Source organism: Carya illinoinensis, chromosome 7, assembly GCF_018687715.1.
Source record: "Carya illinoinensis cultivar Pawnee chromosome 7, C.illinoinensisPawnee_v1, whole genome shotgun sequence".
NCBI classification, from domain to species: Eukaryota; Viridiplantae; Streptophyta; class Magnoliopsida; order Fagales; family Juglandaceae; genus Carya; species Carya illinoinensis.
In genome coordinates this window covers 36,135,724-36,158,203 of record NC_056758.1, presented here as the reverse complement: position 1 = coordinate 36,158,203, position 22,480 = coordinate 36,135,724, and the positions used below count along the sequence as shown (strand labels likewise).

Here is a 22,480-nt window from a genome sequence, read left to right as displayed (position 1 = left end):
ATTATATGTTAGTTACACGAGAGTGAATGTTATTAGGATCATTTCCCTTTGGGCGAGTATTTCATGGTCTCGGAACACAACAAAGGATAGCATGTTTAACGAATGACCTTATGCCAGAGAGGGAAGATACTAGAAGGATAAATTATCCAAAATAAATTGTTCAATGTTTTCGGTTAAAAGAGAAACTTATACACAGCTCCAAACAAGTCTGGTTAGTGTGGTTTACCATCTTCACCAATGTAGACTATCAAAACATCAATGTTAATAAAATCCAGTACACCACAATGCACTCGTGACCGTGTGTAGACAATTCGACAGACCTCAAATGTAAGAACCACAATTATCACTTGAAATTTGAAAGAGACAACACAAGCTTATACTATAATGTACATGCGAGCAGGCAAAAAGAAACACTCCAGGCATAAAAACTGGTAACCACCGGTGCCAAATAGAACCCAACAATGATTCAGTAATTTTGTGGTGCAAGCCTGAGGTAGAAATGATCCAGGACTTTCGGTTCAGCTCCCTCTGATGAGCTCTTGGTCGTGTCAACCCAGCCTTTCAGTCATGTGATAAAATTTGATTCAGCATTCTGGAAGAGAATGAGCAGAAGCAAAGGGAGAAAAACTAGCAGCCGACTCGCTACAATGCAGTGGGTGCTGTAGACGACCAGATGAACTGACAAAGCTTGGCGATGCATAGCTTGGGCTTGGAATACGTGGAGGCATGTACCTTGAGTTTAGTGGTGATAAAGATGGGTAACCCAATGAGTGGGGTGAAACCAAATAGGAAGCATGAGATCTTTGGGATGATGCATTCCTGATATCCGCCGAGCTTCGGCTTACACTCAGGGGAGGGGATTGGCGATAGGATCTAAGAGAATGCTGAACATAAGGAGTGCTAGCAACAGAGTGAACTTGAGAAACTGACTGGGAATGAAATGATGCCGGTACTATTTGTATGGCTGATGATGATCTAACAGACGACAAAACAGAAGAAGCCACAGAGGCTGGGCTGGATGAAAGCAATGGTGTTGATTCGGAAGCTGGCGGATCACCAGAGTTAGTTCTTGCATCACGCTTGCAAACTGGACAGAAGGTTCTCCAGGTGGTAAGCCAAGAATCCACACAGAAAGCATGAAACTCTGTAAAATTCCAGAATGCTTCATGAGTATATGTGCAAGGCTAAATAATATACGATAATATAATGAAAGAAGATAAATAAGCTGCAACAAAATAATCATTGAAAATAGCACGCCTGCCACAAAATAACATAAGCTTGCCCTGAATGACAAAGGCAGTGCAGCATATAAGACTACAATTGCCAACCCACTGAATCAACACTGTAGTAACCTCTCTCTCTCTCTCTCTCAATAACTGCAAGTCTCACTAATGATGATTTTCTCAAAAACAAAACAAGACTGAAAAAAGTCATTTAGACAATAAGAGGATTAAGACTCGTTTGTTTTTATAGATGAGATAAGTTGAGATAAAAGTTAAAAGTTGAACAAAATATTATTAGAATATATTTTTTAATATTATTTTTGTTTTTGGATTTGAAAAGGTTGAATTGTTTATTTTATTTTGTGTAGGAATTTGGGAAAATTGTAATGAATAGATGAGATGAGATGAAAAGTTTTGAAAAAGTGAACGAGGTGCTTCTATTTTTCATCCACTTCCACCCCAGCTTTTAACCACTTTTACTGCAGAAAATTTTCATATATGGCTAACTAGTCTTTTTCCCTGCAGAACCCTCTCTACCAAAATCCTAAACAACACTTACTACTTCCAGGGATATCTATCCAAAATACCATAAGAGAAACTTCCATGGGTACCAAAAGTGAAATTTACCCATATTCCCAATTCTCAATTAGAACATAGTCTACGTTGGCCTACAACTGTATAATGCAGATACACTTTTTTTTTTTTTTTTAATGAATAACTGTATAATGCAGATGCACACTTGACAATATAACCACTTCCTCTCTGCTCTCTTGGATCTGTTGGGACAAAAGCTTGTGTATTAACCACCTCCCACCACTAAACACCATTATACATTCCCACTCATAAAAAACACTCACAGAACAGAGAAGCCATGCCACCAAATTTAAATAAATACAGTTAATAAAGAAATTTACAAGCATCTTGGCTATGGTAAGAAACACTTACTGTGACGACATGGCAGAATCCTGAGCTTATCTCCAACGCTATAGTCTTCAAGGCATATGGCACATGTAATTGAAGTACAATTATCCTCTAAAACAGAAGTGAAAATCAAACTTGGCATTGCTTTCACTAATCGACTACTCATCCCATGGAATTCCCGCACACGAGAAGCTCGTGGTCTTTCACGTCTTATGCGATGCCTGCGAACGAAGAAACAAGTAGCCAGCACTGCAGACATGGCAAGGAGGGAAATAAAAGAGATTGCCATGATTGACCATGCTGAGTTTTCAAAACTTGGGATAATCCATAGCTCCTTGTCAGTCAAGCCGGTATATTTTGTTAGTATTTCACCTGAAGCTTTAGAAACAAACACAGCATTTATTTTGATGCCAGCTGAATTTCCTGCCACTGCATTGTCCACATGAGTGTCGATTATTCTTGGATATGAACCTCGATTTGAAAAACAAAATTAACATAAAGTACTGGAGACAAAAACGTATACACAAAGCTATGCTCATATAAATGTACATAGTGAATTTATCAAATATCATTCACAGGAACAAATTAGCATGCATTTTCGACTACTATTTCCCAGCCAAAATAATGAGATTGATGGAAATTTCAAGACATATTATCAATTCCATTAGTAGGAGATTCATTTTCCTAGCTCAAATATCACCATAACTATTTCGTCATTCATGGAGTACTAGCTTGGTACGCTATAAAATCTCATTCGGTACCCCAGTAGAGAAAGCATGTGAGAACTCGTATGGTATCTTATGTATCAGATTACTGTTGATAAGTCGTATGTATTAGATTATGAGGGAACATTAACTTAATAACCATGGGCATAAATGTCATAGGACAAAATTGACTATGCAGGAAAAGCTCATACTTGCAACCAAGATGCCACCATATTCATTGTCATAGACAATTGCAGCTTTGAATCCTGCCTTTTGAGCTCTTCTTACTTTATCCTCAAAGCTACACCCTCCTCTAGTAATCAGAACAAACGGGGAACTAGTATTTGAAGCTTTTTCCACTTTATTAGTCAGTGTTGAGCATGCATCAAGAGGCTCAGCCGTGTATAATACCCCACAAACCCCTGAACCTTTGACGGGTGGAGCTGTAAAAACAACATAACACAACCCAATAAAATGTACCAATATCACAGTCCGGTATGTACGGATGCACACACTCATATAAGCACACGTACACAACCCACACCTTCGACAATCTTAGCATAAAATTTTGCAACTTCTCAAGAAATTAAAACAACAATCCAATATATATTAACTTATAGATCATGTAAACGTGTATATGTGTGTGTGTGTGTGTGTAAGAACGAAACACAATTTTTCACTTCACAACACGAGTAAAATTCAAATTTCAGCTTCATCACCCGAACAAATAACCCAATCAATGTTTTTAACCTTTTCCACAGTTGGTTTGGGACTTATAATTAATGACTTGCACTTCTCTGCTAAAAAACGAAACAACTTGGCTCAATTAGCCCAAACAGATGAATTGCCTAACCCGAGTAAAACTTTCAAAATACCCAAGTACCCAATTATCAAAACTTGAATACCCTTGTGCCAAAACAAAAATATAAATATTGAAATAGTTGCTTTGCATGTTCCCACATTTTCACACCAAAAAACATAAGTTTTAAGCTAAAACCCCAGAAAACTAACCGAAATTAGCTTCAATATCGTCGAAAGAGAGAGTGACGTTGTCCCCGATTAGCACCACGGTCGCTGCCGTCGTACAACAGCCTGCCAGTAGAGACAGCAAAGAGAAAACCACAGCCGGATTCATAGCTTCCCCCACGAAATCAGATTCTGAGTTTTCCCAAACAATAAAAAACCCAAATTTTTCAGCAAGATATACATACATCGAAAACAAAATTTTAGGGCTTCGCGGAATCCATCACAAAATCAATAGATACATCCGCTTCCATCTGAGGAGGAATAATAAATCTGAATCTTCTTGTTAATTCCTTTAATGCTTTCCAAGTTGAGAGGATCAATATATAAATTATTTTGCGAAAAAGTGAAATAAATAAATAGAGAGAGAGAGAGAGAGAGAGAGAGAGAGAATATATGTGTACGAGAGGGAATGTCGAAGTATAGACAACAAAGAAAAAATGAAGAAAAAAGAAAAAAAGAAGTTTGCACTAAATATATATTAAATAGTTTGGTAATGATCATTATCCTCCCCGCCTGAAGGGGCGTGGACAGGATGGATTCCTAATTTACTCACTCTATTCAAGTGCACATCGTGTACAATGAGGCGGGCCATTGTGTCGCAGCTTCTTACAGCTTCCTTCTGCTTTGACGACGACAACTGCTCACTTCCATCTCAGGTTAGTTTCTCCAAACTAAATTTGCTATTTCTGTCTTTTTTCTTTTTTCAAATAAAAAAAAAAAACTGTACCAATCACATGCCTTGATTATCTTTTCACTTCTTACTGAATTTTGTATCTAAATTAAAATCTACAATTCCAACAGCAAATTAGATACGATATGTTTCCTATCATGCCGATTGCTCAGACAAGATCATCATGCGGCGACCTTTAAAACCTTAATTATCCGACTTGTCATTTTAAAGTTACTTTTCACGTGGCTTATCATCAAAGATTTAGCATGTTTGCATTTGAAAATATCGACAATTTGGAGAGAAAATTTTAGGTGTTCATAATGGTATAAGATTCCACGATGGAGGGATGATCGTACAATTCCAACAAAATGTGAAAAGAAAATATTGAGAATTTATCTTTCTTTCTTTCTTTTTTTGCAATTATACAAAGAATTTTTTGATTATATTAATTTCGAGCTAGATTTTTCCCAGGATGCTTTATTTATTGTGGAAGCGACGGCTGTGTAGGATAAGGATGAGGACTCATTTTTCCATTACGTAGGACGATGGTGTGATAAGACAGACACTTCTATATTGGCAGTCCCACTCTGTCCTACTCCTACGCCGTTTTTCAATTTCAATGGAGTTTTGATGTCTTTGCTTCTTCAAATACACTTCATTCGGACAGAATAAAAAATTTTTAAAACTTAGGATAAAAAAAATACTATTAAGTTTATTTTTTATAAAATATTTCTCATAAAAAAATAATTTTTTTTAGATATTTGTAGTTTTATTTTAATCCCAACCATTGTAATTTTATATCTTTATCTTTGTCAACAAAAAAGACTGACGCGGTCCGTAGAAGGAAAAGACGAAAAAAGAGATCGTCTTATTCCCAAAGCTTCCCAGCCCGTTGTTTACCTGAGCACTAACCCAAGATTCTAGAGCGCACACGTTCTTTGCAAGCGGGCCTTCCTCGATAGAAGTGTGATGGTATCATGGTAAAAGTGGCCCGTTCCGTACGGTGGTCCTCTTTTATAGTGAAATATCAAATAGGACCGACCATGTTGGCAAATTTGAATTACGATCAAATTTGAGATAACAATTAAACGGTTTTTTAAATAAGTATATTTTTTTATTAGAAAAATTAAATAAATATAGAATCAAAAATTATTTTTTAATAATAATACTTATAAGAGAATTTTAAAAAAATAAATATAACCCCACAAGAGAAAAAATTAAATAAGTAATATTAAATATAATTTTAAATAATCTAAATTGAGAAACGATATACACATGACATATTTAACAACAATTTACACAACATATATAGTAAAATAAGAGTATTTCTGTAGAGTGTTGTTAATTTTACAAGATAGTTTACAAAAATATCCATCATTTTAAACATTATTATATAAAATATTGTAAAATGTGATGTGTGTTTATTAATTTTCATCTAAATTTTATATATATTTAAAAAAAATAAATTTATTATTAAAAAATAAATATTTTACATAAATTTTATATTTATTTATTTATTTTAAAAAAGGCACAATTTATATACTCTATAATAATAAATATCATTTCGAAATTGGAACTATATAAAATTATAATTTATTAAAATGCAATGTCAACGGTATTTTACAATTTTTTTGAATTTTGGTTATCTAGTTCACGTGGCCTTGGAGTCGCTGGATAAAACAAAGAAGGGTTTGAGTTATGAGCAGCCTCAACAATGCCTATAATCTTAGTAACCAGCAGTGAGGACGAAGATGAACAGGTCGTAACGAACGTGAAGAAGATCAGAAAGCACGAAGATGAGTACAGACTGATATCAGATCTGAGTGGCTTTGACAACCTCAGGGCCATGGTTGAGGCTGACGCTTTACTTAGAGCGAAGAGAATGGAGAGAAGGAAAACGAACAAAAAGGAGACTGTAAGTTACGCTTAAGATTAAGTGTTGTGCTTCGATCTATGTTTATTTTAGTTTTATCGTTTTCTTTTTTGCTGTTTGGTTACCGAGAAAGAGCGAGGGGAAATGTTGGAAGTTGTTGGAATTCCCGCTTCTGAAAATTCGATTATATGAATTTACAGGAAAGGAAACGGACGGGAAAAACAGAGAAGATAACATCGGTAAATGTCGAGACCGAATTAGAAAACCCCCTGATCTTTTTAGAAAGCAGCGAAGATGAAGAAGCGAGCAACGTGAAGAAAAGGAAATACGAAGATGAATACAAACGGATTTCAGATCTGACTGGTTTTGACAACCTCAGAGCTTTGATTGAGGCCGAGGCTCTCAGAAGGAGGAACAAGAGGAAGAGAAATACAAAGAAGGTACCCGTACGTGGATATCTCTCTGTTCTCTTTTTCTTTTTTCTTTTCTCTTTTCATCTTCTTTCTTTCATTTTATCGGTCGCAGCAAATGGAATATTGGAATTCATCAATTTACTTTATTCGTCTGAAGTATGCTTTGAAAGAATGACTCGTCAGATGCACTACAATAATCAGAGGCACTCGTTATCTCATCTTTTTACAGGGAAAAAATATGGCAGAAAGAGTGGAGAAAAGTATACCGTTAAAGATGGAATCAAAAATAGAAAAACCTATGATTTTGATAGCAAGCAGTAAAGATGGAGATGCAAACATGGATAAGAGAAAATTAGAAGATGAATACAAAGTGATTTCAGATCTGAGTGGCTTTGTCAACCTCAGAGATATGTACGAGGCAGAGGCTACCGTGAGGACGAAGAAGAGGAAGAGTCCGAAGAGAAGGAGAAAAAAGATCGAATGTAATGCTCAAGAGAGAGTGTCGGTGTGTGAATTTTTCGCCTTGTCTTCTCTTTTCCTTTTCCATTCTTCTGGTTCATTTTTCTATTTGATTTTTGAGAAACAGGGAGCGAAAATTTTAAGATAGTATCGTTTCAATTTGGACTTACGTGCGCGTGATTATTTATACACGTAATTTTTAATACTCAAGGCCTTATACAGAATCACCAAAATAAAAGGTGTGTTGAAACTAAAAGATAAATCGGGTCGGCTACGGGAAACCATCAAACCAGAGGACTTGAAAATATTAGAAACTATAACCTTCCCTCTTATGTTGATATCATCCGTCTATTTGGCTCATAGGCACTAAACTTGTTTCGTCCTTCCTCCTTTTTTCAGTTGAATCAATATTGGAATTTGTGAGTCCGCATTCAGAATCATTTTCATTGCTTTCTCCCTATTTTTCGAAACATGTTCAGAATTATGTTCATTCCTTGTTTTACTGCATCCTAGTTTGACTTATGGTGTGTTTTGAGTTTGCAGTCTCTTTGAATTATCAGATTTTTCATTCACCTTGCAACAGGTTGATGCTACGAACGAGATGAAGCAGTTGGATAGAAATCAAGCTTTAGAATCAACAGAAGCATTGGTTACCGAGTCAGTTGAGGTAACTTTTAATTATTGTGCCGCAAAAGCCTTTGAGTATAAGCACTTAAATCTTTGAAAACACCAATAAGGAATATGTGGTACTTGTTGGGCTTTTGTGTAGCATGGTTTTGTTTGTGGGTGGCCTGGTTGTTGACTTGATTCGACAATGGTTAGTTGCAGTTTTTAATGGATTTTACATTTAGGCTTGGGCTATGAAGCGGCTTGGGCACTAGAACAAAGGATTTTTGAACTTTTTTTAGCCCAAAACCCGACCCACTTGGACATATATATATATATATGTTCTCCTTTTTCCTGGTTTAGGTTTTATTTGTTTTTTATTTCTCTCTCTCAAATGGTCACGACTGTATTTTCAATTAGAAATAGTAATATCACTGTAGCTCTATGGATGTAGATAGCATATTTTTTTAACCACGTAAATCTTATGTCATGTATGATTTTTTCTTTTGATTCTATTTTTGTCCATTTTCTCTTATCGTTCGTAACAATACCATTAGCACAACGTGGATAAGATTTATGCCCACTAGCACATTCCGTTAAGTAATCAATTGTTAGGAACAATAAGAGAAAGTAAAGTGAAAAAATGAAATCAATCACATGAACACAACACTACAATAATGACAAGTAGGAGTAAACTTACCTTTGGACTTACTTTGGTTGGACTTCTTTGTCATTGATCTATCATGTGAGACTCTTGGAACATGAGTTGTAAACACGGCCTTCTTTGAAGTTTTCTCATCTTGACTTCCTTTAACAAAAATGATATTTTTTGATGAGGTTGTAGCGGATGATAGGTCTCTAAGTTCCATACCTTGAGAAGTCATATACCCCAAACTCGTGAGATCACAACTAGATTTTTGAAAACTCAACATCTTTTCTAATTTCTGTGTTGCTGTTTTTTCTTGAACCTTTTCCAATTCCTTTTCTAATGCAATATTTCGATCCCTTAATCTTACTATTTCAATATCAGAAATTTTGAATGCCTCAGACAAGTTATTTTTCTCACTCTCCATATTAGTGAATTTCTTGTACAGCTTCTTGTTGAGTTTTTTTAATTTGATCATTTCTTCACACACATCATTGTAAGTTTCTTGTAAACTCAACTCATGATCATCCACAACTAGAGCAACCTCCGAATCACTATTTTCATCATCACTTTCAGATTTTGTTAGCTCAATATCAGAAAAATCATTAACAACAGTAGAAAAAGCTACAAAAGTATTGTCATAATCAGATGATGAACTTGAAATTTCAGATTCTGAACTATCAGTAAGTGTGACATTTAATGCTTTTCCTTTACTTTTCTTGAAATTTGGACATTCAATTATTATATGACCATAACCAGAACATTCATGACACTTTATTTTATCAGATTTTTCTTTATTCCATTTTTCAAAATAATTTTTCTTCGCAGAAAATTTTTTACCTTTTTTTTTTCTTTTCACTATACTTTTTATTAAACATGAATTTTCTGAACTTTCTTATTATGATATCTATATCCTCATTGTTAAGATTTTATTCATCAAAAAAATCATCTTGATTTTCTTCTATAGTTTTTAAGGCAATAGACTTACCTATTTTTGCTTGAGGAAGTGAAGATTCATACATTTGTAAAGAACCTACTAGTTCTTCTACCCTTATTGCATCAAGATCTTTACTTTCTTTAATAGCGGTAACTTTGGGTCGAAATCTTTCAGGTAAATACCTTATAATTTTCCTCACGATCCTTGAATCCTCCACCTTCTCGTCGAGATTAAACCTGAAATTCACAATATCATTCAGTTTAGCATAAAAATCATTAAAATTTTCGTCTTCCAATATTTTAATCTCTTCAAATTTTGAGGTTAGCATTTGCAATTTCGAATTTTTTACTATTCTTGTGCCTTCATGTGTAACCTCCAAAATATCCCAAACTTCTTTAGCAATCTCATACATAGAGATTTTTTTAAATTATTCGGGAGATACCGCCATGAAAATAGCGTTAAGTCATTTGCTACTCAAATTGCAATTGTTGATTTCATCTTTTGTTCAAGCATCTATAGATGTCTCGGGTTTAGTCCATCCTCGTTCAACCGAATGCCATACACATTCATCTAAAAATTCCAATAAGCATATTTTTCCCCATCGAAGTATGGTGGAACGTATAATGACGTCGACATAATTTACAAGGATACGGATCACACTCGAATGAGTGAACCACGCTTTGATGCCAATTGAAATTCCCAACGTACCCCTGTAAAACTACGAAATTGTCTACCAATTTTCTTGAACAAATAAGTTAGATCTCAATTATCAAGATTATGAAACGAATCAAATACTTTAAAATAAATAATCAAACTTGCAAGACACAATGATTGGTTACAAAGGGAAACCCTTTAAAGAACTCTTTAAAGGTAAAACCCTACGGGGCAGCCAAATCCAGGAAAGTCAAATCTTATTATTTGAAGAACAATTACAAGCAATAATCAATTACAAAATCTTTGCAATTCGACTCTCTTACTTGCCTAGACAAACGACGTTTGTCTTCTATCGCAGTAGCAGCCAGAATCTCTGGCGATTTTCAAATGTTGACTTCCCTTCTAGAACTCTAAAGGCTGAAATCCAATCGATATTCCTTCACACTCAAGGCATGATCACATTCAAGAAGATATGAAAAATCCCATGAAAATTCTCAAGTGAATTTTCTCTCATAAATGCTCAGAATATCATCTCTGAAATTCGTGGCTCAAAGTCCTTGAAAATATACAAAACCGAATCCATTTAAATAGAAAGTCTGGAAAGAGTTCTAGTCGCAGTAGGACTTTACTGACGGTTAGCAACAGACGCGAAAACATGTACCGACGGATTGCTAACATTTCGTGATAACATCTTCTGTTATTGACTAAACTCTGTTCAGCTTTCTTCTTGATAAATACCAATCTTCCAGAACTTGATTTTAATCTCAAAGACTTATCTAAACAACACCTAAGACTTCTAGATAGACTCAATATTGTTTAGATACAAATCAATACTTATTTTACATTCATCCAAATTTAATCAAATAATGATAAGATAAACCTTATCATTCATCCAAATTTAATCAAATAATGATAAGATAAACCTTATCATTCATCCAAATTTAATCAAATAATGATAAGATAAACCTTATCATTTAGTCATCTAATCCTAGCCAATTTTTGCCCTTATAGAATTCGAACAACATTAAGGGTTAACAAACCAAGTTCGAGCATGTAAACATGTTAATCGAGCTCAAGTACCCTTGTTCAAATTCGACTCAACTTGGTTCGTTTGCAACCATATTAGTAACAAATTAGCAATTAACATTATCTATATAATTTTAAATGATTATTTTTTTAAAGAGTTAATTAAATAATCCACATTAAATAGTTTACTTAATTTTAATTTTACTAATTTAAATAATTTTATTATTCATTTATGTGCTAAAAAGATAAAACAATTGAAAAATCACATCTTACTCATTACAGAAACGGCATCGTTTAGTGTAATATTGGACCTAAACGGTGTTGTTTAGGCCCAGTGGGAAGCAAAATTAAAATTGGCAACCCAGTTATTTTTAAATTACCCGTCTGTTGAAACAATTGAACAAACTTCGTTGTTCTGAATCCCCCCCCCCCCCCCCCCCCGCGGGGGATTCCCTATTCTTCTCTCACACTTCCTATCAATCTCAGACTTCTCTCAAAACCCTAGCAGCACTCCTTCGCATCCTCTCCCCTCTCCAGCCCCTCTGTCGCGACTTGTAACCCCTGTCTTGGCTCCCAACGCTTGAAGCAACACAATCATCCAAGGTCAGCTCCCCCACATTCACTGATTAACAACTTAATTTACCCTTTATTCATTTTCTGATTTTGATCCGTGCCTTACTTTATGGTTTACAATTTTTTTGATTTTGATTTTGCTTGATGTGCTTGAGAATGCTGACAAGAATTGTTAAACTTATATTCCTACAATTTTCTTCTTTTAGTTTGTAATTTTTTTTAATTGTTGACATGCAACACTTGGATTGTGAGCTATACATTCAAGCTGACAAGAAGATCAAGACTGATAGGACTTAGGAAGAGCAAGTTTTTACATTCTAGCTAAAATTATTACAGAAAATGTGTGACAGAGAGGTGACAAAGGTAAACCTGGTAGGTAAAAAATCTGCCACGTATTTGGCTCTAATACTAATCCTTAGAGGATGCTATTGTTGGTTAAGTTATATGTTTAGGGATAAGTGGGCTGAGAACTTGGTTTAACGTAAGCTTGATCTCTTAATTAGAATGAGAGTTTCTAAAACTTGATTGAAAACTTGATGATTTGTAAGCTTCTCTTAAGGGATCAATAGGTTGATTAAACGTAGGCTTTTATTGTGTATTTGGAATGATTGAAAGCTTGATAATTATGTACTAGTGACTATAGAATTGTTTAAGAAAGGCATAAGAACAGTACTTGCTTGTGAATGTACTATGATGTAAGAGTACTAATATAAAGAAATTTATATTAGTTCTTTTTCCTTCGATTTAAGCGAGGTATATTTATTTGTTGCAAATATTAATTTTTTTTGTTAGGAATACTCATTTGCAAGGAACATTTCTAGTCATAAGTAGCCATTTGCAAGGAAATCTTTTCGTTGGAAATACAACGACGACCAACAACATCAGACTCATTGAAAATAGAATAATTAATACCAATGAGATTGTTAGGAAGACATAGCAACGAAAAGAAATTGAATTTCCAATGAGCACAAATCCTTGCAAAAATATGTCCTTGTAATTGAAAAATATTAAATGCACATTAGGAACGAGAGACCAACCACTTAAAGTAATATAAGTTTAACATTTCTGATTTATGATCCTTCTCCTTTGTTTTATGAGCAACCTCTATCGAGCCGAATGCTGGCTGACTTGTACAATAAACTGAATTCAATTATACGAAATATCAGAATTCAGTTATATCAACCAAGTTTTTGGTGTTGTGCAAGAGAATCTATACTAGTACATAATTGCAGTAGTTTTAATTGGTATCTTACCCAAGTGGTTGGTCTCTCATTCCTAATGTGCATTTAATATTTTTTAATCAACGATTTTTGTTACAAATCAGCTTAGAATGCCTTTGTCCAGCTTATAATTTGCATGGTAACATCTGATTTTTTTTTCTTAATCTAATTTTTTATTGATTATTTTTCTAGATGGACCCTATTCCAAAAACGATTCCACAAGACTCTACTACAGATGATGTGAACGAGTCAACTCAGCCTACACAGGGGCAAGGCATTCTTCCCACCCAATGTAAGTAGTAAATTGACTCAACTGAGTGTTAATGGTAGAGGCCAATGGTTTGTGATCACTTTACAAGAATACCAAAAGGTGATCCAAGTAAACCTATGGCTGCATGTAATTACTGTAGTGCTTTGTATGCATGTGATACAAAGACCAACGGTACAAAGTCCATGAAGAATCACATTGAAAAATAATGTAAGAAATGTCCGTTTAATCAGACGGATAAAGTCCAAACTACTTTATGTTGGAAGGCGGATGGAGGAAATGTTAGTGGGGGATTTGTGTCCATAGCATTTAGTATTGAGACTTGCAGACAAGCCTTAGCAGAGATAATTATTCTTAATGAGTTGCCATTTAGGTTCATTGAATGAGAGAGTTTCAAGAAGTTTATGCTTGTTGTTTGCCCTAAGTGGATAGAGATTCCATCTCGTATTATGGCTGTGAATGATTGCTTTAATGTATATATGAAGGAAAAAAATAAATTGAGAAGCGCTCTTCAAGGGCAACGAATTTTCCTCACTATGGATACATGGACATCCGTGCAAAATCTCAACTATATGTGTCTCACTGCACACTTTATTAATGATGATTAGAATCTACACAAGAATTCTTTCTTCTTGTTTGGTTGAAAATCACAAGGGTGATACACTTGGTAGGGCCATAGATATGTGTTTGCATGACTGAGGACGACCGAAAGTACTTGCAATCACACTTGGCAAGGGCTGAAAATTTTCGAAAAGCTTTTAAACGGTTCGAAGAAAAAGATTCGGGGATTTTCCAAAAGCTTTTGAACGGTTCGAAGAAGAAGATTTGGGGTTACTTAGTAGTATTGGAGATGGCAATGATGACAATGATATGGTGAATAGGAGAACGCCAAAAAAGTTAGGGCCTCCCAATAATATTGATTAGGAGAAGATAAGGTTGTTTGTGAGGTTTCTTCAACTATTTCACGATGCAATTTTACGTTTATTGGAAAGTCAATATGTAACTTGCAACTCCTTTTTTTCGGGGTTAGGTACAATTCAATATGCGATTGACATGGAGTGTAAAGAAGGAAGTCCCGATGTGGGATTAATGGCCCCAAATATGAAGAAAAAATTTGATAAATATTAGGGCAACATGGATAATGTGAATATGTTGTTGTTTATTGGGATAATTCTTGATCCTCAATACAAGATGCAATATCTTGACTTTGCATTGGAATCAGTGGATGTTCATGATCCCACAAAAGTGGTTGATTTGAGTTGGAAAGTGAAAAATGCTTTAGCATGTATGAGGCATACGTTGAAAATGAAGAAGGGAACAATTCTGGTCAACAGCAATAGCGCACAAGTTCCCACGTGAAGATGTCAATCCTATAGATAGTAGTGGTAGATTTCAGGATTGGAAGGTACAAATAATGGCCTTATTTAAGCAACGGTTATAGTCGGAAAACTCTTTGAAAAGCAAGTAAGAGTGATAAATACCTAGCTGAAAGTTGTGAAGAAGAATATGCGTTTTGACATTCTAATTTGGTGGAAGGGTAATTCAGTTAAATATCGGGTACTTTCAAGAGTTCAGCGCGATATACTTATAATATCGGCATCCACAGTGGCCCCTAAATCTACATTTAGCATGGCGGGTCGTGTCCTTGATTCTTTCCGAAGTAATTTTATCTCCAATGATGGACGAGGGTCTCATTTGTGTACAAAATTAGCTTCGTTCTTCTTTTACTCCAATCAGCCTTTGGACTTTAATGGATGAGGTGGAGGATTTTGAAAGGTAACTGGATATGGGTATGTTTTTTATTTACTTCCTTTTATAACTTTTATGATCTATATGTTATGTAAATTTATATAATTTGTTTTGTTTTTTCTTTCTTGTATAGAACTTGTTCAGGAGGGTGGAAATTCTATGAAGGTATCAAATACAATGTCTACAACCAATGCAGATTAATGAGGTGAGAAGAAATTTATCAATCTTTGCCAGTGTACCATTTTTGTTTTGCTTGTATAATATTTATCAATCTTTGCTTGTAAAATTTATCAACCGATGCAGATTATGAGTTATCTTGCAAAAGTTGGCTTCTTTAGTTTTATTTTGTCTCTTCCATAATTTTTGACTATATATGTTAATATGTTATGGTAGCCAACATGATCTGCTTTGGATTATAGATACTATAATATTTCACTCAAGAACTGTCATTTATGCACATTTGGAATCAACATACTGACTTCAAGACCTTCTCTTCCTCCCATGGGGATTGGCTTGCTTTGGGTGGGTACATTTCGAGTGGAGCATTTTTCAAATCCAACTTTTAAAGGTTCTGGATGTTAAATGAAACAGTCTTTATAGCTTTCATTTCTTGACAAGGCAGTTTCTTTCAATTCTTGACCATTTTCATCATTTGCAAATGGGGTTAGACATTGGTGGAATGAATGCCTATTCAGAAACTTTTAAAAAATTCAATGAATTATAAGAAAAGCAAAAGATTTTCTTTGGAGGAGAGCTGTTATTTTGGTTTGCATGACTAGATATGTTCTGTTAAGTGTAGATACTAGTGGCTTTAAGGAAAAATCTTCTTGCAAGTATACTTTGTGCTCCAATTCGCGCACCGATATTAACATGTAAGATATATGTCTAACGAAACAATGTGAATTGAAGACGGAAATAATTTTCATGATATAGAGATTTTTTCTTCTCTCAAAAATTTTTTGTGCACAAAATCTGCTTGTACCTAACAAAACTTTGGCTTTAATATATGGATTGGGACAATTCCAGGAAATGGGCTGGATGCAGAAATGCTGGTAAAACTAGGCATTGGCTGTTGCTACTGCAGTACAATTTGTCTTTGGCAATTGGCTAAAATATTTGGTGTTGGGCTTTGATAGTAGATTAAAGTTTACAATTCTGTATCTATTGGTCTAAGAGTAAGATTATCTTTATATATTCTGGTTGAAAAATGTGATGCCGACGTTACATATGACAACAAACTTTATAATTATTGGTCTAAGAATGTTATAGTTATATGTTTTTGGCAATTGATAATGGTTATTATTTGTTGAAGAAGCATAACTTTTGCTAATAATTCCTTTGTTTACAGGGTACCGTGAAAAGTATGCCAAACCTGAAGATGTAGGAGCTGCCCAGGAGGATAAATCTAGTAGCGAGGAGCTGATAATTGTATAATTGTATAATTTGTATTGATGTAAATGCTGCTGTGTTTTTTTTAGGGCTTTGATGTAAATAAGACTGCTACTGTTATTTTTTTTTAGACCTTTTCTTTTATTTTTTATTTTTTATTTAGAGTTGTCTTAATCAGAATGTAATGCTAGTTGTCTTTATATATATATATATATATATATAAATATATATATTATTCGGAGTTTGAAATTTGGATGGTTATTTAATTAGGGATTTTAGTAATTAGTGATTTTTTTCAAAAAAATTTCTTTATCACTATTTTTTAATTTTATTATTATGATTGATAACCTTGTTTAAGTTTGGATTGATATAGAAATTTTTTATTTTTTATTTTAAGTAAAATTTTTTATTCAAATTTATTTTATATAGATAATTTTCTTTTTATGATTATTTTTATTTTCTTTTCAAGTTCTTTTTTGGTAATTTTTTACTTAAAATTGGATAAAATGTTAATGAGTTTTCATTGTTGGGTTGAAAAACAAAGGATATTAAAATTGGGTCATTGGTACAGGGTCGGACCAGACCAGACAGAAAGGGATTGGATTGGTCCTAATGTCTGTTTGGTCCAATCTGGTCCACAAAACCTCCTATGGACCGACTGGACGGGATTGAATTTATCCCTAGTTACATTATTTATATAAGAAGAATATGGCACAAAGATCATAGAAAATAATGAAGGCAAACATGGAGCCATCAATAGAAAGGCCTATGAATTTGGCAGCAACCATTAATGATGAGGATGTTAGAAAGGGAACTTTGATGGTATAGGGAAAGATGACAACCCGAAAGTGAGGAAAATATTCCTTCCATTCATTTCTGTACTACACGAAGAGTATTATATTCATGGTTGAATCCAAACAAAATAGTGACAGGGACAATTGAAAAATGCTAGCACTACAGTCATGTATAGAGAAGGACAATTGCACAGAATTCATTTGCAGAGTAAATCAGCTTGCTAACTTTTCATAGTGGACATTTGCATGTCCTTGGCCTCTTGCACAGCTCTGCATGAGAATAGCTGCTTGTGTGGCTCAGGAGAAAATACCAAATGATTCTCTTATATCTTAAGAGAGGATGCAAACAACACAAAGAAGATAGAACGCAAAGATGAGTACAGAGTGATTTCAGATCTTACTAACTTCGACAACCTCAGAGCAATGTATGATGCATAGGCTTTCATGAGGAAGGGAAAGACCGCATAAAAGCGGAAAGAAAAGGTTGTATATAATGCCCGAGAGGAAAGGTCTGTACGTGAGCCTTTCTTGAATTCTTCTCCCCTTTCACTTTGGTTAATTTTTTTTTTCCCCCTTTTTTCTGGTTGGCTTTTTAGAATCTTTAGGCAAACATAGTAAGTTGCGAGAAGACAATGTGATGGACTCAGTTCTTCCATGCCATCTACTGCCTTACAAGTCGTTGTTCTTGATGAGCATTTCTTCCGCGTTTTTCACTATGTTTTTTTTTTCTGTTTCATGACTAATGTTTCTAGAATGTTCGAAAATCTGACAGTCTCTGTTTCCGAGCATTAACTTTTCTGGTTTCTTTTCTCATGACTCTCTCTCCCTCTTCATGAGTGAGCTGTAGTGTAAGTACTGTGTAACTTCTGATGTTGCAAATGAATAAGAGCAGGCTGACAAGAAATGATCCAAAACAGTAAGAGTACTAATTAGAATATGATCTATCCTCGAGTGTTGCTTCAATTGGAACTTGTGTGTGGATGTATCTACTTACTGAAGAAAAAAGTCTGTACTTGTCTGTGCATGAATTTTTATGTTATATAACTTATATGCCTTGTGACAAGCATTTCACTAGCCTTGGAAATCCGTATGGAGTAAATTGCAGAAGTACCAATGATTGAGAACTTGAATGTCCCGTACATTGGCTTAAAATATTCGGCGTTATGGTACCGGCCGGTGTGAAGAGGAAGGTCATTTTGCACGATGCTACGGAATGAAGCCAAGGTTCATTTTTCAGAAGATGGTATATTTGGTGCATGGTTATGTTATATGTACACTACACTTTATTGTGTCATTGGCCTTGTACTCGATTGGCATGAATCATTTGTATTTCATTTCTTCGGAATAATTATCAACTTTGAACAATTGTAGTCTATATGCTAATTGTTTTGCACGAGTATGCAGAGAGCGGACGATTGCGTTGTGATGTTATTGGAGTCTTGATGATATTTACCTCCCTCGGGAGAGATGCTGGAAATCAAGTGATCTTGGTACCCTCACAATATTGTAAATAATAATAATAATAATAATAATAATAAAGTAGGCGATTACCTTCACAATTTTCCATCACAAAATACAAATCATTATTCAATATGGTATGAAAGCAGCCAAGTTAAAACTATAAGAACTCTAAATTTATAAAGTATCCCGCACAGTCCATGTCGTACCAAAGTTTGGGTTATATTAGTCTACAATAAAATGATGAGTAATAATAGGACAAAAATGCCCCTAAGATTTTCATGATGGCCAAGAAACATATTAAGGGTTAAAGGTTTGACCTATAACATATTTTGTATTTCTAACCATCACAAGACACTCTAAGATGAAATTGCTAGTGATCATTCTTTCACAGCCAAATCAATTTTTCAACAAATTGCTATGTGATAGGTAAGTTCATTGTTTAATATTATTTCATTAATTTTAATAATCTCAAATATAGATTGTTGAATAGTTTGTAAAATTAAAACTTTATTTTAAAATACTTAACAAAAATATTACCATAAAGTAGATTCTTTTTTTTTTTTCCTTAAGAATAAGGAGAGACGGGACGATCAGCATAACAATCCTATCTGAACTTTACCATAAGATCTCTTCACAGGTGTGGAATATCCAGTTTAAGCCATAACTATTACCCCAATAGCGAGAGCCCATCACCACAACACCCACCAAAGTATCCAACTGATCAAAAGCAGATCCCATGATCCAAAAGTCAGACTTTACGACTATAAATAGTTTCAATTGATGTCTTGACTCAAATTCTTAATCTCAAAGTTATGAAATACCAATTCCTACTAACTAAGCTACCACAAAGTAGATTGATATGCATATGAATTTTTTCTTAGAAACTTTTTTGCGTTGTTCTCTAACATGGCGAATTTAAAAATAATAATAATGAGTGTTCTTGAAAACGTCAACCAAACATGCTATATTTTCATTTCCCAAAAAAAAAAAAAAAAAAAAAAAAAGCTATATTTTCATTCTCAACAGTATTGGGCCGTTTAAAAAATGCAAACAAACAGCTGTATTGGCCCATTGGGCGTCAAATTTTGCCTAGTACGAAATTCCGTTGGAATGACCAAAATTTCGTGGTCGCATAGCTGGCGTTTTAAAATTCAATTGACCCGTCCGTATACGAAGTATTAATTTAAGACCCATCTCCCTGTAATCTAAAGAAATATTTGGTCTATACAGAATTTAATACACTAAAAACTCATACATCGAAATAGACAAATTATAAAAAAAAAAATTAATTAATTAAAAATTATACCAATCGTATTATATTAAATAATATCAATGTATAAATTTTTAAAATTATTGTCAACAACAAAAAATAACCGTATATATTCACTGCCAGTTTCTCCATGAAGAGCTCCATTAAAGATGTCATATATACAACAAGAATTTTAATTATTAGAGATAACATTACAGCTAATGCATGTATAGATGATATATTATTAAATATCTTTTTTAAATACGAATAACAGAGTAAGGTTAAAGTTGTGCGCATACATATTTTATTAAGAGTAACCAATAATATTTCATTTTTTTTAGCCGTCGGTATTTGCGAGCTATAACTTGTAAGCAAAGCATTAACTGTAGTACGTACTGCCTAACAAGCAAGTTTGTGACTTTGTGTTGCAGCTGGACGCCAACCAAAATCACTCATGGCACAAGAATTTCGTAACAATAAAAGATAAGATTCATGTCCTGTCATGGTATTCATTTTCTTTGAAGTTTCTACACTTAAGAAAGCAACAATAGGATCGTACGTAATAATATTATGTTTTTATTTTGTGTTTTGTTATTCATAATATTCACATACTATATATTATTTTTTTTTAATTTTTTAATTTTATTTTTTTAAAATAATAAAATTCTTCTACTCATTATTCATATATTTCATATTTAATAAAAAAATTAAAAAAATAACAAAAAAAGTAATGTATAGTGTACGAGATTTATTCATATAATTTTTCTTTTCTTTGCAGATAAAAATAATAATAAATAAATAAATAACCTTAATTAAAAAAAAATTAATTTTCAACTGTAATTGGCCAATATTTATCCAATGTAAACCTTCAAACACACACAAACGACTGGATCGGATCGATGTATTTTTTAATTATTTATCGAAAACACAGTTGGATTTTTTTCTTTCTTTATTCTTTGTTGGCTGCCAAAGAAAAATTATATATATATATATATATATAAATATATTTTAAAAAAAAGATGGATAAATGATAAGCCTCGCTGCCCGCAGTAAACGCATGCACGAGTGGGGAGGCGTGAAGAAGTTTAGAGACTGCTCTGTCTTCAACATTAAGCAACCACGCGGCAATCTTTCATGGCGATCATACCATCGGGTCCTATATGTTTCACTATTTTTTCATATTTTTATACATGTTTGTTTTATGTTGTGTCAGCGTACTCATGAACGAGTAGTGAGTTTCCTGTTGTTGTTTGGACTCATGATGAAAGTAACGATGGCATGACATAAAAATGCTTGTTATTTGTAAGTGGGATGCACAGTACTCTTTGCAGCAGATAAATTATAAACACACGTCATTTTTCACAATATTTTACACAATAATATTTTAAAATGAGAGGTGTTTTTGCAAAATATCTTATAAAACTAACATCATTTTAAAAAAATACCCATATTATGTGTTGTAAAATATATTACGTGGATATTATTATTCTTAGATAAAAGTAATCTCATAAACTAATATGGTTTAAAGTGATTCATTAAATTATAAAATTATTTTTATTATAAAGTAGATCTAATTAATTATATGAAACCACGTCAATTTATAAAATTACTTTTATGTAATCTATTTATGGTTGTGGAACTCTTCAAATCATCACAAGACCAAATTAACAATACAACAATCATATCAATCCTAACCATCTCTACATGAATCATGATATAATTACAATAGTCCAATTAGGTATCGATATTCACATGCAGAGTATGCAAACAAGGTTAAATAATTACACAATTAGTACATGAGAAATGATACGTACAAGTCTCAAATTAATAGACAAGTAACATATAAGTCATTGTAAAAAAGTTGACTAATCCACTTTAAAAGTATAAAAAACAGCTATTCTTTATTAGTTGGATGTATTTTTTTACAAAAAACTTGTATAAGACTTGTTAGCATTACTCAGTTGTGTAATTCAGTTTCTGTTGAGGACGTTTTATGGGTTTTGGGAGTAAATATTAGGAAATAACTTGAATTTCATCTAAAAAGTCTAAAATATCTTTCTGGAGTTGGCCTTAAGAATATCTATCTATTATAATAAGTGTTTATTCCACATGAACAGTAATTTTCTTGTTTTTATTGTGTAGTTACATTTTTACTCCTGAGTTGTTTTTACTTTTAAACCAATAAAAAAATCTGATTTTACTTTTACATTTTTGCCCCTTGATCTTCTAATACCACAAGTATTAATGGCTAATTAAAAGTTTTTACCCCTTGGTCTTCTAATACATAGAATTATTTAATTAGAATTATTTTTTTAATATTAATTAAATAATTATTATAATTATTTTTAATATTTCTGAATTTGAGATTAATTGAACAGTGTCCCAAAGTGTAGAGATGAGAAATATCTCATAGTAGTTACTAGTTAGGTGGGGGTCTAATATCCGACCCCATTACTTTAAAATTTGGTAGTTATAAAACTCATACCATTTTTTTAACTTTTAAAAATATTTCTCAAAGCTTGTTTATTTCTTTTATAGTAATATTTTTGTACACGGGTTCAAAATATTAAAAAAAATTATGTAAAATTTACACATTTCAATACTGCAAATATCATTTCT

General features: G+C 33.4%; 2 protein-coding genes across 15 annotated transcripts; one reads left to right on the top strand and one right to left on the bottom strand.

Annotated features, from left to right (window-relative positions):
- Window positions 1–142: 142 nt before the first annotated feature.
- On the bottom strand, window positions 143–4,574 carry LOC122316450 (receptor homology region, transmembrane domain- and RING domain-containing protein 2). Of its 3 annotated transcripts, XM_043132972.1 has the most exons (5): window positions 4,428–4,574; window positions 3,860–4,006; window positions 3,061–3,291; window positions 2,169–2,615; window positions 143–1,144 (listed from the first exon to the last, which is right to left on the bottom strand). In XM_043132972.1, the coding sequence occupies exons 2-5, from the start codon at window positions 3,981–3,983 to the stop codon at window positions 585–587; spliced, it is 1,362 nt and encodes a 453-aa protein (XP_042988906.1). In that variant the 5' UTR covers window positions 3,984–4,006; window positions 4,428–4,574; the 3' UTR covers window positions 143–584. The 3 variants fall into 3 exon arrangements, with proteins under 3 accessions (XP_042988906.1, XP_042988904.1, XP_042988905.1); XM_043132970.1 differs by lacking the exon at window positions 4,428–4,574 and having other exon boundaries at window positions 3,860–4,319; XM_043132971.1 differs by lacking the exon at window positions 4,428–4,574 and having other exon boundaries at window positions 2,169–2,573; window positions 3,860–4,316.
- Window positions 4,575–6,202: 1,628 nt separating this feature from the next.
- LOC122316480 lies at window positions 6,203–18,051 on the top strand. 12 transcript variants are annotated; one of them, XM_043133034.1, is made up of 8 exons: window positions 6,203–6,459; window positions 6,618–6,863; window positions 7,060–7,335; window positions 7,873–7,956; window positions 13,144–13,243; window positions 15,113–15,173; window positions 15,388–15,490; window positions 16,317–18,051. In XM_043133034.1, coding segments are annotated over exons 1-6 (909 nt in total). In that variant the 5' UTR covers window positions 6,203–6,258; the 3' UTR covers window positions 15,115–15,173; window positions 15,388–15,490; window positions 16,317–18,051. The 12 variants fall into 12 exon arrangements, with proteins under 12 accessions (XP_042988968.1, XP_042988967.1, XP_042988960.1 ...); XM_043133033.1 differs by having other exon boundaries at window positions 15,102–15,173; XM_043133026.1 differs by having other exon boundaries at window positions 13,144–14,995; window positions 15,102–15,173.
- Window positions 18,052–22,480: the final 4,429 nt, after the last annotated feature.